At 33.6% G+C, this 20,031-nt stretch overlaps 1 protein-coding gene across 2 annotated transcripts in view; it reads right to left on the minus strand.

Annotated features, from left to right (window-relative positions):
- Positions 1 to 418: 418 nt before the first annotated feature.
- LOC125056555 (sodium leak channel NALCN) overlaps positions 419 to 20,031 on the minus strand; it is a 34,729-nt gene continuing 15,116 nt past the window's right edge. For both annotated transcript variants that reach the window (XM_047659710.1, XM_047659709.1), the window contains exons 21-35: positions 19,225 to 19,365; positions 14,690 to 14,810; positions 13,911 to 14,044; positions 12,843 to 13,008; positions 7,966 to 8,160; positions 7,250 to 7,467; positions 6,297 to 6,520; positions 5,597 to 5,733; positions 5,044 to 5,180; positions 4,050 to 4,209; positions 3,250 to 3,354; positions 3,118 to 3,181; positions 1,904 to 1,994; positions 1,474 to 1,550; positions 419 to 1,111 (exon numbers count right to left, since the gene is read on the minus strand). In XM_047659710.1, the coding sequence (XP_047515666.1) occupies positions 966 to 1,111; positions 1,474 to 1,550; positions 1,904 to 1,994; positions 3,118 to 3,181; positions 3,250 to 3,354; positions 4,050 to 4,209; positions 5,044 to 5,180; positions 5,597 to 5,733; positions 6,297 to 6,520; positions 7,250 to 7,467; positions 7,966 to 8,160; positions 12,843 to 13,008; positions 13,911 to 14,044; positions 14,690 to 14,810; positions 19,225 to 19,365 (2,116 nt within the window). In that variant the 3' untranslated portion in view covers positions 419 to 965. The remainder of the gene's footprint in view (positions 1,112 to 1,473; positions 1,551 to 1,903; positions 1,995 to 3,117; positions 3,182 to 3,249; positions 3,355 to 4,049; positions 4,210 to 5,043; positions 5,181 to 5,596; positions 5,734 to 6,296; positions 6,521 to 7,249; positions 7,468 to 7,965; positions 8,161 to 12,842; positions 13,009 to 13,910; positions 14,045 to 14,689; positions 14,811 to 19,224; positions 19,366 to 20,031) is intronic.

A 20,031-nucleotide genomic window follows, 5' to 3' on the forward strand; every position in this document is an offset into this window, starting at 1 on the left:
TTTGAAATGTGGTAACACAATTACTAAAATATCTAGGAACGCTCCTTGGCACACACGTAATCAAAATACAAAATATTTTTCACTACCTACGGATAATAAGACTGTTTATACATTACTACAAAGTATGTATGTTAAATATTTGGGCAATACACACCAAAGCTGACGCTCTGATATACTTTTGATATTGGAAGTCAAAAACCTTTGTAAGCGGCTCTCGACACGACGAACTTTACTGGGAGTAAAGTTGAATTGAAAAATCTATCTTACTTGTATATTTAGTGAAATACATAGGGGGAGCAGGCGTGCGCCAGTAGACTGCATGATTCTTTTCATACAAGCCAGGTCTGACTTGGTATGCATAAGCTTATTTCAGGAATGTTGTGATTGTTAACCCATTATAAGAAAACTCCTCTGTTCCAAGTACTGACAATGTAAATTTATTAATGAATTCCTTATTTATTTGCAGTAGAATTCAATCTAATGCTTTTAGTAGACAATCGGAAAATGAAAATCTCAATGCAGAGTCGCATTTTCAAAAGAAGTATATAATTATTAAAATAAAAGAGAAATGAACAAAAGATGGCCATTTCCCTAAGTCTCCAAGATCACAAAAATCATTCACATTATCCTGTGATATTCCTATGATTTCACTCGCGTTTCTCGACAAGGTCGCCAGGTCCTTCCGAAATCACTTTAAACTGTTATATTATATCTGTCTCTATAGATCAAATTGATGCTTATATTCCACAGTACAATTGATAAAATCTAGGTCTGATACCAACCAAAAATATCCAGTAAAAAGTAGGTAAAATTATTTGCTGAAAATGATGTGTAGCCGCTAAACAAACATTTTTACTGGAAATATTTCTAGTTGATAGCACTTCGAAACTATCAATTCAAAACGCACGAGCGCTATGCATTAATGCAGCGGGCGACCTTGTCCGTACGCGACGTATACGCGGGCGCTAGTCGCACGGCATATTCCGATCAGTTAGTGCGTTACTCCACCACGATACTACGTGCGTGATAGCTGCTTGTTCGCGAGGGTACGTGCTCGCACTTAAGCCAGTTGCAATTACTGATACACCGCTTCGATTGCTTTTTACTGGCGCTGTAAATAATTATTATTACTATTATTTCATCATTTTAAATTAATGATTTTTTACTATAATTAATAATTTTTTAATTCTAAAAAAAAATGCTTGGTTTATGAAAATATTAAAATTAATTTTTTGCTACATAGATAAAATACTATTTGATTTTTGTTATCCCTGAGTTAAGCACAATAAATCTCACGGATTTACGTTGCCTTTGTCTCCCAAGAATTAAAAAAAAATGAATTAGGCTTAAATTATTGTTTTAAATCGCAAAGCCTTCAATGGGAAATACACATTTCTATAATTCAACACCAGCTTTCCTACATCACGTAAACATAAACAGAATAAAAACGGTATTCATTTAGCAAACACTTACGGGTTGGTTTCTTGTTTAAAGCAGGATGTGGATCACTTAGCGTTGGCTGTAGGTACTTCTTGATAGGACTTTCTGGTCTATAAAATGAAAATTATAAGTCTCATCTATTTGCGTATACTTTTACAGAAATTAAAAATAAAAATGTTTTTTATAAAATAAATTTCAAACAGATTGCATGAATGACAGATGGCTGTTTGTCTATATATATATAGACATATTATTTATTTTTGTAGCCAATAGAAACAATTTTGTTATTATCATATATAAGAGTATTCTTAATACTATCCCAAGTCACAATCACGTCCAAAGTTCATAAACTAAAGTTCATAGTTCTAGAATAGTCTAGTATATTTTTATATACGCTGTATTAATAAATAATAAGGGAGTTTAAATATAGCTTTTATTACAGTTCCCGTGGGCATACACTTACCTCGGTATAGTAACGGAGGGCAGTCCAGTTCTTTTTAATTGGTTCTTAGTTGAAGGCCGCTTAGGTAGGGAATCCAGTGATGTTGCAATGTCTATAATAATAAAAAAGCTAGCGCTACTATCTCTAGGGGTATAATTCAGAAACAAAAAACCAAAAATCTTAGCAGTCTAATTTCTGAATGCCACCCATAGGTGCCGTTAACTAACGGTCGTCATTTTACGGTTGTTAATAACGGCCGTCTTTACGGTGGCCAAGCTGTGGTTTCCTAGAAAGTAGTGCGACCGTATTCAATCGTAGTCACTCAGTACTCACTCGAGCGTTAGGTCGTGCACTGGTGAAAAATGGACGATTTGGACATAGCATTATTAGTATTTTTGGATGATGAAGAGTCATCAGAAGACGAAAAAAAAGCGAAATTCCAATTTTGTTCCACAAATTTTGCTTCATCTGAGCTTGTCTGTTCTCTTTGGATTTGATATTGTACAAAGCTTCATGATTTTGAACAAAATCAATTATTTGTTCATTATTTTCGGTCATCCAAGTCATTGTATTAATTAAATATGGGCACCGCTACACGCGAAAAACGTTGAACTAATGTTTATCACCGTTATGATGGCCGTCATGCAAATGACAGCACCGCTATTTGACGTTACGGTGACACTCAACGTTCTCTAGAAGACCTACTCCGATGTTATTTATAGACAACGTATGGGTGACGTCACCCAACGTTACATTACGGCCGTTAGATAACGGCACCGCTTTTCTAGGAAACCGCAGCTTTTAACCCAAGTTGACGGCGTGTGTCACAGAAACACCACCGTCAACTTGAGTCTAAGGAATACCAGTTTTCTAACGATTTCCTTACGTACGAGGGAGTGATAGTTGCGCACAGTCTATTGGTGGGCTGTCATGGATCGAACCTATAACCTCCGGGCAATTTAGAATTAATTATGTATATAATTTAATTAACTCGCAGTGGTAGTGTAAATCAGAAATAAATAAGTACTTAAAAAAAAATTAGTGGCCATTCAACCATTTTATATTTATTTATTATTTTTTTAGATTACTGTATAATTGCTTTTTTTTTCTAAAAGTCAAATATTGGATAAATCTTGAGCCTGTAACGTCAACGTTTTGGTTCAGTACTATGTGCGTAAATAAGAAATATAATATTTGGAAGTTTTACAAGGACATATTGAATTAATGTAACTTACTTGATATAATAGGTTGGGAAGTCGACTCTGTTATCTCTGTTCGCCCGGTGCTTGTTGCTATTTCCTGAAAAATCTTTTGTCTTAGAAAACATTTAATAATCATTTGCCTCTATTAAGGTTACGTAAACTTACTTGGGCTTCTGTGTCGGACTTCTCCTTTTCAGTCTTCTCGTTTGGTAAGTCGAGCAATTGTTCATTTGTTTTGCGCAAACCCGCTATGAGGCTTGTTTGTTGTTTCTGAAAAGTTATGTAAGAAATAATACAATTGTTTTTTGGCAAATTCATATACATAAACCTGTAAGACGTTAAAAAAATCTGTGGCGCTACAACCTTTTTAGGCTTGGGACTCAAATTTCTGATCATTTGTCAACCTAATAACTCCTGATCAGCCTCCTGTGCCTGACACACGCCGTCGACTTTTTGGGTCTAAGGCAAGCCGGTTTCCTCACGATGTCTTCCTTCACCGTTCGAGCGACTGTTCATGTGAAATGCGCATGAGAATAGAAAAAAATGCATTGGTGCACAGCCGGGGATCAAACCTACGACCTCAAGGATGAGAGTCGCACGCTGAAGCTACTAGGCTCTGCTCTCAACACCCAGAAGATAATACATAATATATAACAATTATCCGTAAAGAATTTCATCTTTGCAAATGTTTTGTTGAAATCAAATCACGAAATCCGTTGGTATATAATAGATATGATAATGCCCTTAGATCGATGTTCAGGAATAAAAACGTATCAAGGCTTGATTATTACTAAAACCCCTTCCCAACCACTAAAACCCATTCGCATTGGTTAAAAAGTTTGTAATAACGAAATATAATTTTCAATGACAATGACATTTTTTGTTTTGTTTTCGACATTATCATATTGGTACTGTAAGAATAGTAAATATTTTTTGTGTATAAATAAATATAAAGTGTTTCTTACGCTAGTATTAGCTCGTATCTTCTTTAGACAGCCTTCCAGCCAAGTGCGAATTGTCTGCTTGGCGACTTCTTCTTCTATAAGGAACTCAAATTCCTCCCTTGCGAGTAACTCTTCCATTTGCAGAGATTTACGAATGTCCACGGTGCGATATGACAACATACTAAAATATGAATTTTTGAAATAAACTTTTTTTTTATAGAACGGGGGGCAAACGGTCAGGAGGCTCACCTGATGTTAAGTGATACCGCCGCCCATGGACACTCTCAATGCCAGAGGGCTCGCGAGTGCGTTGCCGGCCTTTTAAGAATTGGTACGCTCTTTTCTTGAAGGACCCTAAGTCGAATTGGCTGGGAAATACTTCAGTGGGTAACTGCAGGTTCCACATAGTGGTGGTGCGCGGCAAAAACTGCCTTGAAAAACGCTCAGTTGTGGAACAAAAAACTAACATAGAATGTTCATAAAATTTTACTCTGTCTCTGAATAAATGAAATTAGTTTAAAATATCAAGATATAGAAGAGACTCATCGCAAAATGGGACTTCGGGTTTGACATTCAATACGTTTTCGATATACGAGATGTACCGCTAATTTTCGCTACTAAATGTTACCCTTAGTTCACACTTGAAGTTTTTCTATACTTCGGACTAAACAGTAAACAAAACTAAGAATTTTAATTATTGTTTACTATATACTAACACTTTTGATATATTGTTAAAATTGTATACATGCTGCAAATAAATAAAAAAAATGTAAGATAATTCGAAAAAAATCTACGTTTATTACGTCAACATTTTAATTTTCAAAACCTAAAATTGATATTCAGAAGCTATTATAAAGAGAGAAAAATAGTGAGTTACGGCCTTAATTACATTAAAAATAAAAAATTATCACGTGACATGAGTCATACGAATAAATTCAAGAGCAATTTTGTACTTTAACGAATAAGAGTTAAGAAATAAGTTTTGTTAATATAATGAAAACACATATAAACTGACTTGATGACGTCATGGAAGGTAACATCTTCCCCGTTATGCAGCCTTTCGAGCTCGTAGCACATATATTTGAATAAGAGTCGCTCCTTGTGAGTATCACATTCTAAACGACCCTTTAGTAACCGAAGGATGAACTTTACCTAAAAAAAAAAGTGAAAACACATTTTATTGAAATCAAACTTAAATATTATTTACATAACTTCATGACCACAACTGTTGAAAAATAATACATTCATCAAATACATAATACATTTTGGTTTACGTTTAATGTTTTTTAAAGAGAACTCACGTTAACCAAACATTTATTTACCTTTAATACTTTAAAAATGTTTTATTAATTTTTTCTTTTAAAAGCGTCTCTCTTTATAAAAATTATATTTATAGTACTAAAAAAAATTAGCAATATTGTTTCGTTTTCATGAGAAAAAACATATTACTTAATTAACAAGAATTATTAAATGAATGTAGTATAAGTTTGTTATTATACAAATTAGTTTGAACATTACTTATCTCTATTAAGGATATTTATATAAACATAAATTCGGAAAAAACTCACTTTTCTCACTGGTATAACGCCTTTTTGGTGTACATCTACAATGTTCCAGGTATTCTGGAAGTTTCTAATATCGGCGTATGACAGCAATGCATCTTCCTCATTCGAATAAAATAACGAGAAGTTTTCCATTATAATAGCTGTAAATATTAAAAATTAAATAATTTATTAATAAAAATACGAATTCGACGCTTATAAAGAGTATAAATGTTTTGAGTTGAATAAGACTGTTGCAATATTATTTATAAATTGTCAAATGCTTTATTCGACGAATTAAATTCACGGGAATTTAAAAATGCAAATTAAATCTTGCAAAAAATGACACGTGTTATAAATAATAATAAACAATGCAATGTATTAAACAACAGTCAAGTGTGAAGTGTCAATGTCATTTGTCACAACTTTTAAATTTTGAGTTAGTGCGGTGCAAGAATTGCGCCTGAGAAAGTTAGTGCAAAACATACTAAGATTCAGTCAAAACTAAGCACCGTAAGACTTCTGTGTCAAAAACGTTTTGACACACAGACATAAAATAAAAATAAAATATGTTTATTATGGAACGTAAGATACATGTATCACTTATTCCACGTCATTAAATTTGAATTTGTAGGCATCCATACTCATCGGCAAAGAAGACAGAGGGTGTAGGCTTATTAGCATATTAGCTAGTGGTAAGTCGTTCCTGCATCCCTTAGACACTTACCGACCAGCAAATTGAGGACAATATACGTGATAATAACGTAAAAAGTGCAGAAGTACGCCAATGAAGCCGTGAAATTGCCACAATCGGTTTCCCAATAATTATCAGCGGGTGTGCAGTAAGGTGGCGCCACCATGCAATCGTGCATAATTTTGTTCCAATCTTCGCCTGTCACTATACGGAAGAGCATTGCCACGCTGTGAATTGGCGAGTTGAAGTTCGCTCGTCTGAAATATAGTCCTTTTGATAACAAAAATACTAAAAATATTATTAGCTGTGCTTCATAATATCGACTTAGAAATGATTTCCGCACGTTGTAAGTTACATTCGGGTCATTCTTAGAGCACTTAGCTCTAAGAATGATCCGAATGTCGACTCGAAATGTCATAATACGGTAATTACAAATAAAAAAACATGTGTGTTTACTTATGTACACGCGTTAGAAGTTATACTTCTTTGGCGTAACAAGATAATTTTTTTATCTTTCGCCTTATAGAAAAAAGGTATTTAATACATTGAAAGTTTTATTATAACGAATTATCTAGTTAAATAAAGTTTATTTAAATATAAAAAAAAAATATTTCTACATAATGTAAGAAATTGACATTTTTATTTTAAAATGTTGACTATGCTAACTTTAGGGTGTCGGTTTTTTGTGACGTTTTAGTTGTTTAGATGCGCGCATCGTAAAAATTTACTCTCACCATTCTTCCCTAACGCGGAAAAAGAAGTATAACTTCAAAAAAAAATCCCCAAAAGTTTTATTATATGTGAGTATGTTTATGAACACCTTGCATGAGATAGATCGAGCTTGATATAGCAATTGTCAGACATATGCCATTAACTATCCTGGGAAGTTTAGGACAAATTAATTCCTTATTAGAAAATTATTCCCCGCACTAGACTTCTCTATAAGACCTTTAATATAAAAAAAAAAATATTCAAGCCTAACTAACCTTCCGATACCTTCTCCATACTTGACGTTGCCAAAGACAATAGTTCCAGCTAAGGCATAGAAGAAGACCAGCAGAAACATGCCAAAGATGATGAAGAAACTCTTACAGACGCTAACACCGACGGTGAGCATCAGCATCTTTAGGGTGGTGTGTTTGCCGGTGATGGTGAAGAAACGCAGTATCACCACCATGAAACCCACGAAGTAGGATAGGTCGTTCTGTATAATAGGTAGAAAATGATTTTGTTTTTTAATTATATATTAGTTCTTACATATGAAATTGGCGTTGTGTCCTACTGGCCAATTTTACCTCAAATATGTCCTCTTTGGTTAGGAATAGCAAATTCAATTTTTTACAGCTCGTGCATTTGTTTTTTGAAAACCATTCGTTTCAATTTTTTTTTCTTTTCAAAACTCGATTTATAAAATGGAAAGCGTAATATTATTTATCTAGGTAACATATTTTAGTGAATTTCATCATCATCTTAACAGGATTAGAACAATTATAGAGTTTTTGTAATTATTTAAAAAGTTATTTAGTTTTTTTTAGTTAATTTAATTCTAAATTTATAATAATACATAGCTTTAATCCGGTTAAAAAGTGTTTTCTTTAAATGTGTAAAGGATAACCTTTACACACTATTGACATTTATGTCAATAAGAGACAATCTATTTTTTCTAAAATACACACAAATTTTACGAATAATAAAAAGGTACCTTAAGTGTAAAATGCATGAATATCCATATGCACCCAGCAACCGTTACAAGGAGGTCGTATCTATTGCGACGACTCTGCCAATAGCCACGCGGCGTAAAGGCTATGGTCTTTAGGAGAACTTCTACCACAAACACTAGAGTGAGCAGAGCGGATGTCAGGGCTAAGCGTTCTGTGTTTGAGGAGTGACGGGACCACTGAAATCCGTATACTTATTTTTATTTATTATATTAATAGTACATATAAAAACAGGTAATATAAATGATAAGGGAGGCTACGGGGTTAAGGTTTAAGAATAACTTTATTTCTCATAAGAATTGCATACATAATTCACTTACTGAGAAACAATATTTAAAACTAAGATTAAAATTTAGAAATTAGAGCGCACAGATGTAGGTACATATATAAAATAACAAAATAAAACAGCACCAAAAATGTGGGTAGACATAATAAACTTGATTAGTCAACCAAGCAAAACAGATGTTCGAATTTGATTTTTTACTAGATGTGGCATTGATGGCATAGTCTGATATAGCAAGTTTACATTAATTATTTTATTATTTTTCATAACACTATTTTATTTTTAGTTTATTGTTCTATTTATATATTTTGGGTATGTATACAGGGTGGCCAAAAAGTCGTGGATCAAACGCAAATAGGGGATAGATGAGGTCATCAGCGGCAAAAAATTGTTCTACGGGAGGTCTCTAAGGTCAACCCCTGCAGAGATATGATTTATTTTGGTTTTTATATAAAAATTGACTTTTTGTTACTAAGTCTTATTAAAATTCGAAAATATCTTCATTCTGTATCATTTCCATAATATCCACTAGATTGGTACTGATGAGTTCTTGCGTTAGACATACTATTTATAGTTGTTTATTGAGTGCATTGAAGATAATATTAAGTTATACGATATAATTTTTTTTCAAATCAAAACTTTTTGTTTATTTCGGACCCCACTGTGAAAAAAAATTACTCTACCGAAAAGTACAAACTATTATTATTATATATTTGTATTACAAATTTTGGCGCATTTAATATGGATTCTGAAAAGGTATTACACATGGCCATGAGTCGCTCTAATATCAATTTTAATGTATATTAGAGCGTTATAATTATAATTTATTTTATTATAATTTCGGTGGAGTAATTTTTTTTCACAGTGGGGTCCGAAATAAACAAAAAGTTTTGATTTGAAAAAAAATTATATCGTATAACTTAATATTATCTTCAATGCACTCAATAAACAACTATAAATAGTATGTCTAACGCAAGAACTCATCAGTACCAACCTAGTGGATATTATGAGAAAGATACAGGATGTAGATATTTTTGAATTTTAAGAAGAATTAGTAAAAAAAAGTCAATTTTCATATAAAAACCAAAATAAATCATAACTCTGCAGGGGTTGACCTTATAGACCACAAGCCCATGAACAAAAAATACCTGTGAAATGACCCAACCTGAATTACGCTTAGAAGGCTGTTACTATATCTGAAAATAGCTCTGAGCACTATGCCGTCATTTCTGAGCGGTACATGTGAGTACGTGAGTGAATGGACTTTCTCAGGTACAATGGGGGAATTTCGACTAATTATTATTAATGTACGGCTTTGTTATAAGTGTATAGATGATTAAAAATAAATGTCGAAAAACCTAGTGCCGTACAAAAGTGATGGTGCCGGAAGTCGGTGCAAATTTTTAATTCAACGACAGTTGCAGAAGCAATATAGGTCATTTATTACTGTACGGCATTTGTGTGATTCCTTTTGGACACATATACAGATACTTTACCCGTAAACGCCGTACATATTCCCAGCGGAGCGGTCGAAAGCCAAGGGCCGGAACCCTACCCCTACACCCATATACCCTAAGGTCATTGTAAAATGTACGGCAACATGTTCAAAATATTATTTAACACGGACAATAATGTTTTATAATTATGCCGTCCAAATATTATAGTTAATATTTGTGTAATTAAATATTTATCGAAATTTCAGGATTTACCAAGTTCTTACTGCTGTAAGATCATAGAATAATGTACGGCAACTTGTTTTTTTACATAATGTTACTAAATATTACCGTTGTACATTATAGCCGTTCATTATAAATGGTAACAAATAAAAATATTATGATAAAAAATATATGAAATTTCCGAAATTTAGATGACTTTTCAAATGCTCCTAGAGTAATATGGGGAGTAATATTTTTAAAGATTATTGTTATTTTATATGTAACAAATATAAATAAACAAAAAAAACCAGATGCCGTACATTTTACTCCAGATTATTCTTTACAGCTGATAAAAACTTCGACGACGTTTGAGGTGTCCCTTAAGGTCATTAATAACTGTACATATCTGAGTATACTACCATAAGGCTGTAAAGTATATTACAGCCTTATCGTACCAGCAGAGAGGTAAAGGAAAAATATTTTAACAAAAATAAAAATATAATACAGGGCGTCCCAAAGTTATGAGACATGAAGGGAAAGTACCTTAAATATCGCAGATAGGGTATTTTACTAAAAGAAGACTTTATTTTATTTTTAAAAGTTAGTAATTCTGCATTCAAAGATTTTTTAAAAACTACTTGCCTCGTCTGGAAATCGAACCGGCTTAAATTAAAAAAAAACACCCCTACTTTTATGATGCCAATCGAAAGAATGGCCAAAACCTAATAACTTTTCTAAAGTAACAGACTCGTAGGGGATTTTTTTAGGCCGAATACGATAGATAATGTTTTTAATTTGATTAAAAAGATATATTCACGCTGTTACTTTCTTTTAAAATACTATGTTACTTAAGAAGAGTTATTAGTTTTTGGCCATTCTTTCGATTGGCATCATAAAAGTAGGGGTGTTTTTTTTTACATTTAAGTCGGTTCGAAGCCCAGACGAGGCAAGTAATTTTCTAAAAATCTTTGAATGCAGAATTAATAACTTTTAAAAATAACATAAAGTCTTCTTTTAGTAAAATACCCTATCTACGATATTTAAGGTACTTTCCCTTCATTTCCCATAACTTTGGGACGCCCTGTATTGGTAGGCAGTGGTAGCGGACTATCGAAAGTGTACGGCATTTATCTTTTATTGAAGATTGTCTAAAGTATTAATAACCTGTGTTATTGCCGTACAGATAAAAGTCACCGGAAAATGACTCTTTTCTGAGGAAAGTAATTTACCCCATACACCTATGTGTTCCACAAAAAATGTACGGCATGCTGGAAAATGTTATCTATTTGTGAAGTATTCTCAAGATCATTTAATTTTATGTTGTTTCATATCATCATCACCTATATGCTAATCAGACATATGTTGCGACCCTTGGCTTTCGACCGCTCCGCTGGGAATATGTACGGCGTTTACGGGTAAAGTATCTGTATATGTGTCCAAAAGGAATCACACAAGTGCCGTACAGTAATAAATGACCTATATTGCTTCTGCAACTGTCGTTGAATTAAAAATTTGCACCGACTTCCGGCACCATCACTTTTGTACGGCACTAGGTTTTTCGACATTTATTTTTAATCATCTATACACTTATAACAAAGCCGTACATTAATAATAATTAGTCGAAATTCCCCCATTGTACCTGAGAAAGTCCATTCACTCACGTACTCACATGTACCGCTCAGAAATGACGGCATAGTTCTCAGAGCTATTTTCAGATATAGTAACAGCCTTCTAAGCGTAATTCAGGTTGGGTCATTTCACAGGTATTTTTTGTTCATGGGCTTGTGGTCTATTAGAGACCTCCCGTAGAACAATTTTTTGCCGCTGATGACCTCATCTATCCCCTATTTGCGTTTGATCCACGACTTTTTGGCCACCCTGTATACATGGTTTATAAACATTTTAAGTATTATTTTTTATTTGTTTTTGTTTAATTTAATTACTAATTATCCGATTATCGCTAACAAGCCGATATCTTCCAGGTAATAAAGGTAAAAATAAAGAAATAACGGTAAAGGAGAATTATATAAGTACCTAATTAAAAGTAAAAAAGCTAATATTAATTTTACAAAATGTATTTAACAATTACTAGCGTAAAGCGAGATTTTGGTAACCTGAAAGTTAAGGGCAGTGAACTAAACTTTGTTGACAAAACTGTTTTTCTAGGCATAACAATAGATAGTAAACTCCAGTGGGGCCCACACATAGACACTGCAGCACTGGCTCTGCAGCATATGCAGTAAAGAAAATCCGACAGTTTACTGATAAGGATACGGCTAAAATTGTGTATAGCTACTTTCACAACGTTATGTCGTACTGAATTTTACTGTAAGGTGCTGCTGCAGAGGTTCAATCCATATTTGTGCTGCAGAAGCGGGCTGTTCGGGGTATGTCTACGCCCTTGACTTGTGAACTGGTAGTAAACGTAAATTTAGAATTAATTTAACTTCTTTTCAGACGTTCATAAGTGTAATAGTTTGTTATATGAATAAAGTTATTTTGACTTCAGGTTCATGAATTATACAGACAGAGATATATAGATAAAGAAATATTGAGGATAAAGTGCAAGAAATGTATGAATTAATAAAATAAAATCATAATTACCAGCCGAATTGCAGTGTAAACTCTTTATAACGAATTTCAAGGGACCGAGCATTTTATTCGCTATAGAAAGGTTTCGTTATATGGAGGGAATACTTAATGTTTGGGTATTGTGTTAAACCAAACAAATTTAACTAATTTTTACGTGATAAAGAGTTCCTCGTTATAGAGAATGACGGTATAAAGAGTTTACACTGTATATAAAAACTTTATTAAAATCTATAATAACAAAAAAAGGAAAGAAAAAGAAAACATTATGTGCAGTTATTGGTTGTTTATATCGTAAATAATCAATGAGATTACTTATAAAAACATAACTTACGGTAACAGCTAAGAGGCCGCTATTAATAAGCACGACGATAGCAATAACTCGTTTGAAGGTAAGATTTTGTGTGACGTCATACGCGAAAGCTCGCACTTTTCTACCGTCCGGTCGAGGCGGCAAATGCAGGGGTTGAGCAATTTTCAATCTCTTCTTTAGGTCACACCTGTGAATACAGACAATCACTCAAATCTATGGCAATTTAATTAAATTTCAGAAGATAAAGGGAATTTTTTAATGATTACTGCTAACTATTTATATTCTATTTAAACTAAAACAGAACGAGTGAAATAAACTCATAGAGAGGAAATCTCTAGATAATTTTTTTTTAAATTTGTACGAATTACAAAGCTACATAGAATTAATGCTTTTTCTGGTATTTGTGTACGTCTTCACAAAAACTCAAGTGTAAGCAGTTAGTAATAAATAAATTTAATTCATTTGTAAATAGTACTCTCTTTTCCTTTTGGAGTAGACTTGGGCCCAGAGCTGGTGCATTCCTAAGCATCGCAATAAGCGAGGAAAAGTCTGCCAGCAATAAAGGTACACTGCCACAGGGACCAAACTTTTAAGAATATCTAAATACTCTGTATTTCCCTATTATTTATTATATTTACTCTATAAATTATCATTCCAGAAAAAAGACCTATTATAGTGTAAAGGACATTTCACTAATCGTATAAAATATTTTATTTTTATAGAATAGGGGGCAAATGGGCAGGAGGCTCACCTGATGTTAAGTGATACCGCCGCCCATGGACACTCTCAATGCCAGAGGCCTTGCTAGTGCGTTGCCGGCCTTTTAAGAATGTGTACGCTCTTCTCTTGAAGGACCCTAAGTCGAATTGGTTCGGAAATACTTCAGTGGACAGCTGATTCCACAAAGTGGTGCTGCGCGGCACGGTGATACGGGTGGAATTTCGTATTCTGCCTCGACGTCCGATGACGAAACTCAGCTGCAGGTATTAATCCGAACAACTCCTCTGAACACTCTTCATGGCAAATGCGGTAGAAGTTGCAGAGTGTAAATATAAGCACAGAGCTACATTTAAGTCATATAGGACTTACCATCTCCTCTGGTCGACGGTCAGCAAGGCTGTCCCTTTATTTTCAGAATAATTAGCGATGACCACACCCACAAATAATGTTAGACCAATCATACAGCCAAGGAAAATATATACGTGAATGTATATTGCGTGAACCTGAAAATATTTTTACCAAACTTTACGACCTGAGTTATAAATACAAACAGTGATTTAACTTATTTTACTGAAATATCTAGCATCACTTTTATCGTTCTCTGATCATATTATATAAGGATCTTAAATGGAACTTTCCCATTCTTTACATTTTCTTAGCTTTAAAGAGCAGTGTTGGCCTAGTGGGCCAATGGATTTTCTTTCTATGTGCACATTTAACATTTGCTCGAACGGTGAAGGAAAACATCGTGAGGATACCGACATGTCTTAGACCCAAAAAGTCGACGGCGTGTGTCAGGCGCTGGAGGCTGATCACCTACTTGCCTATTAGATTGAAAAATTATCATGCAACAGATTCGGAAATCTGAGGCCCAGATCTAAGGGAGCGTTCAAGTATTTCGTCACGCAATTTTTGGAGATTATTGACCCCCCCATGTAACGCGCCGTAACGATCCGTAAGAAATCCCCCCCCCCCCAAATTCGTTACGTAATACTTGAACGCGAAAGAGGTTGTAGCACTATTGATTTATTTATGTTTTTAAAGACTTTTGAATCACTTCAGATGCTGAGGTTTTCTTTACTCTATCGTCATGTAGAGTAAAAAATCATAAGTATTATTCACTACAGTGTAATTATTTAAATACTTACTGGTCCCAACGCTTTAATTAACACATCACGTACATCCAACCATCCTTTGAAGGATAGAACTTCGAATAAAGTCAGCAATGCATCTCTGATATTGTCAAAATTAAACCGTTTCGGATTCGCCCTGAAATAATATTTTAGTATTCATAATAGTGTATTTGAAGTGTCTAAAAAGGACTAAATATTTAACTTTTGCATAGTTAATTGAATAAAATGAATTTAACTTAGATCATATCGTGGTCTCTCCCGAATAATGTAATGATTAAATTTAGTGGCGTTTGTGTAATTTTGTCAGATCAAAGTTACATCCAGGTTGCCCAACAGATCAGAAATATAAAGCCATTGAAGAGTCAAGTCATGAAGAAATACATTTTTTAATAAAGGTAATATGACTAAAATACGTAATATTAAAAAATACTAAATTATTGGAATAATGATTTGTTCCTTGTTTGATTAACATAATCTATCATTTTAAACACACAACGTACAACTTTTATATAAGTTAAGTAAGTAAGTTATAAATAACGACTAATGGAGGCATTACTATAATGCCTCTAAAAAGCTTAAATGTTATGGTATTTTGTAAATCTTTGAAATGGTTGCAATGCTATTTTTCCCAGTCCATTGCGCGTTCATACTCTTGTAAACACATTCATGAACGTCTAAGCTGCTTGATGCTAAAAATAATTATAAAATATTGTACAAAAGAAAATACTTCTTTATGGTCTAAGATCCCGCTATACAACGACCTTCACCGAGATGCTTATTTAATGAAACGTATTTTATATTTAATTTAATATGTCAATAAATATAATCCATATGGGTTGTCTAGCAAATTTCAGTCCAGAGTATGTTTAATTAATAATTTAAAAAAAATATTTTTTTAAACATTTCACCGGTATGATTATTAGATAAATTCTATACCAATCGAAAGTATGAAGCCCATAGAATATGCAAACTTTATGCTGCCCATTCTTTTCCGGTCACAACTATCGGGTTGCCAGGTATAAACAGGTAAATCTGTACTAGCATTTTGCAACGGTCTGTTTATTGAATGAAATTTAAATGAAATTAAAGATTATTTTATTCTGAACACGGTGGTATAGGGTTGGCTGCGAAAAATCAGTCCAGAATTGCGGTTGTCGAATTTTCAAAAGTAAAATATTGCTCCGAGTGAATGTTTGCGACTGAGATGTCCCAACCGACCATCCCTTGCGATAGAAGAGGACACAGCATAGCAGCTGTTTAAAGTCCGCCCACTTAAAGAAAGAGAATGCGCATGCTACTTGGGCTTGGAAAAGAAAAGGATAGCGATGGACTCGTATATTATACTATGCATCATTTTGGAGTAGTTTATTATTTAAATAGAGAAATAGTTATTTAATTTTTTTTTAATCAATAAATTATTTATGTGTATATTTTTTATGTGACACTAAATTATATATACATCTTTAGTAAAAAAGACGGTTATAGTGTAGTCCTTACATATGAAATTGGCGTTTTACGTTTTGTCTACTTTGACCTCAAATATCTCCTCTTTGGTTAAGAATTCCAAATCAAAATTTGTACAGCTATTTACTCATGTATTTGTGCTTCGATGACCGTCATTCATTTGTTTTTTTCTTCTGTTTTTTTCAGTTTGCGTCACTCATTTTACAAAATGGAAAACTTAAAGTATTGCATTATTTACGAGTACGAGTTCCGCCGTGGCACTAGTGCTGCGGAAACGACTCGAAGGGTGAATGATGTGTATGGCGGTCATGTTGCAAAAGAAAACACAGTTCGTTTTTGGTTCCAACATTTTCGTTCTGGAAATTTCGACCTGCAGAACAAGCCCCGTGGACGGCCTGAGACTCAAGTTGATAATGAAGTATTGAAGGCTATTGTGGAAGCGGATCCATCGCAAACCAAGTCCGAGTTAGCTGCAGGCTGCGGTGTTAGTGATAAAACTGTTTGAATTCACTTGAAGCAAATTGGGAAGATTAAAAACCTTGAAAGATAAGCAAAAGCAAAAGCGCGTCGACTGCTGCGTTACATTACTGAACCGGCACAATAATGAAGGTATTTTAAACCGAATCATTACCTGTGATGAAAAATGGATTCTTTACGATAATCGGAAGCGCTCAGCACAATGGTTGGATCCTGGCCAGCCAGCCAAATCCTGCCCCAAACGAAAATTAACCCCAAAAAAGTTACTTGTAAGCGTTTGGTGGACTAGTGCCGGTATTGTTCATTGCAGTTTTCTGAAATCTGGCCAGACTATTACGGCTGATGTCTATTGTCAGCAATTGCAAACCATGATGGAAAAGCTAGCGGCTAAATAACCTAGGCTGGTCAATCGCTCCACGCCACTGCTACTTCACGACAACGCTAGACCACACACTGCACAACAGACGGCTACCAAATTAGAAGAGCTTCAATTGGAATGTCTAAGACATCCTCCGTACTCCCCGGAAATTGCTCCAACAGATTACCATTTTTTTTCGAAATTTGGACAACTTCTTGCAAGGGAAAAAATTTAACTCTGATGGGGCAGTCCAAATCGCCTTCACAGATTTTATTGATTCCCGTCCGACTGGTTTTTTTAGTAAAGGGATCAATGAACTACCTATAAGATGGCAAAAGGGCATAGAAAACAATGGTTCATACTTTGATTAATTAAATATATTATATTTAAAAATATTCGACTTTTTGTTCCTCCCATACAAAACGCCAATTTCATATGTAAGGACCTAATATTACTACCCTGATTAAAAATATTGATTGAAAAAAATTAAAAAATGTACTACATGCAACTTATAAATCTATTGCTTCAATTGAAACTATTGGAAAAAATTCAAAACAAACAACCTACAAATTGAAGAGACGCACTGGGTAGCTCAACAAAATTGTATTTAAAGTGTTTTTTTTACGAAAAGCTAACTTTAATACACAGTTTTTAAAAGTTTCATCATTAAAATCAATTATTTAATCATCCGATCCACACAAAAGAGACTTTTTTAATACAGTTGCTCAAAAAGTGGCGTATTGCAGGGACGTATAGCGTTCGGGATGTGGGCTATTACACACTCGGGCTTTTTCTTTACCATTTCCGAACTCGTGCGTTCTCTTTCCCAACTGTCAAAATAATGTATATTAAAAAGAAAAAACCAACCACGAAGTTTTTACTAAAAAAATCATAGAAGTGTGTATGATTCATGCATATATTTCTTTAAAGAAGCTACTAATTTGTTTCAATATCAGATGTAATGATTTTATGCAATGAGTTAGGTTGGGTATCATTTCATTTCATCTGTTTAAATTTCATTTTCATTTCATATCAATAAAAAAATTCTACTGAAGATTTGGCTGTATGGGCATAGTTCCCTTTGCCTACCCAGAATGGGTGAAAACAAACAAAAAAACTCTGATTATATTCTTTTACGGTTGGCGACATTTTCCAAAATTGTTCTTGCGAGTTTAGTTGTTTGTTGCACAAAATTAAATAACTATTTCTCTATTTAAATAATAAACTACTCCAAAATGATGCATAGTATAATATACGAGTCCATCGCTATCCTTTTCTTTTCCAAGCCCAAGTAGCATGCGCATTCTCTTTCTTTAAGTGGGCGGACTTTAAACAGCTGCTATGCTGTGTCCTCTTCTATCGCAAGGGATGGTCGGTTGGGACATCTCAGTCGCAAACATTCACTCGGAGCAATATTTTACTTTTGAAAATTCGACAACCGCAATTCTGGACTGATTTTTCGCAGCCAACCCTATACCACCGTGTTCAGAATAAAATAATCTTTAATTTCATTTAAATTTCATTCAATAAACAGACCGTTGCAAAATGCTAGTACAGATTTACCTGTTTATACCTGGCAACCCGATAGTTGTGACCGGAAAAGAATGGGCAGCATAAAGTTTGCATATTCTATGGGCTTCATACTTTCGATTGGTATAGAATTTATCTAATAATCATACCGGTGAAATGTTTAAAAAAATATTTTTTTTAAATTATTAATTAAACATACTCTGGACTGAAATTTGCTAGACAACCCATATGGATTGTATTTATTGACATATTAAATTAAATATAAAATACGTTTCATTAAATAAGCATCTCGGTGAAGGTCGTTGTATAGCGGGATCTTATACTATTAGAAATTACAAGCTAACCCGATTAACCGCCTTCAATAATTGTAATATCTGTATTGCAATATTATTGGGATTGGATAATATTTTTATTTATTTATATACACTTCGTTTCAGTTATAGAAAAACAAATAACATAATAAATAAAAATTATAAGGAAATCTCATAAAATAAACAATTATAGAATCACCACCAATTTTTTAATAAAATAAACTAATCTAATCCCACGCATTCATGAATTGCGATGCAATACAAAATAATAAGAAATACAAGAATTACAAAAGTCACGGTTGAGCAGGATAGGATATGCTTACACAAATTACTCGAAAACTAAAATTTGAATAAAAAGTAGTCTCCTAATAAATGTTATAAGACCGACAATTAAGTTAATTGCTAATTACCAAACTCGCGGCACTAGCATAGAAGGGAATGTCTCATTGGGTCCAGGCCGTATTTTCATTTTGGTCACGAACACACGACGCATGAACACACCAACGCAATCCTCGCGACGTTGTATCGTCGGGTCGTTGCAACGGGCTAATCTAAAGACAAGAAAGAATAGTCTTAAAACTATACAAAGACCCGACATCAAATAATTAAATTACTTTTCTTTTGCTCTTAAATATATACATATTTTTATATATGTAAATATATATTTAAACATATACATTCTACATACATAATATATACACGTTCCTATGAAATACTAAATGGTCTCATTGAAAATCAATGCTGTGGTAACAAGGCTTTCCCAAGCCCTCTTATCTTTGTTTGGCTCTGTGTTAATTTGTATGCGTGTTAATAAATGTTTCTTTCTTAATTAACTTTAGTTAGTCAAATCAAATCATAATTTATTTAATCATTTTGGTATTTATGTACACTTATGAGCGCCAATATAAAACAAATATTATAATTATGTACATTAACTAGTGGACCCGACAGACGTTGTCCTGCATGATATTTCAAGCAATTAGTAAAGCAAAGTATGAAAGTACCGACTGCAGCGCCATCTGGCGGGCTGATTTGTGAATCTAAACCATTCCCATCCTTTCAACACACACAAAAAATTTCATCAAAATCGGTCCAGTCGTTTGAGAGAAGTTCAGTGACATACACACTCACAGAAGAATTATATATATAAAGATATTAAGTGTAATATGTTTTTGGAAACAGATTATAAATGTAGATACTGTTGTTTAAGTGACTGC

This window comes from Pieris napi, chromosome 15 (assembly GCF_905475465.1).
Source record: "Pieris napi chromosome 15, ilPieNapi1.2, whole genome shotgun sequence".
In the NCBI taxonomy this organism is placed as follows: Eukaryota; Metazoa; Arthropoda; class Insecta; order Lepidoptera; family Pieridae; genus Pieris; species Pieris napi.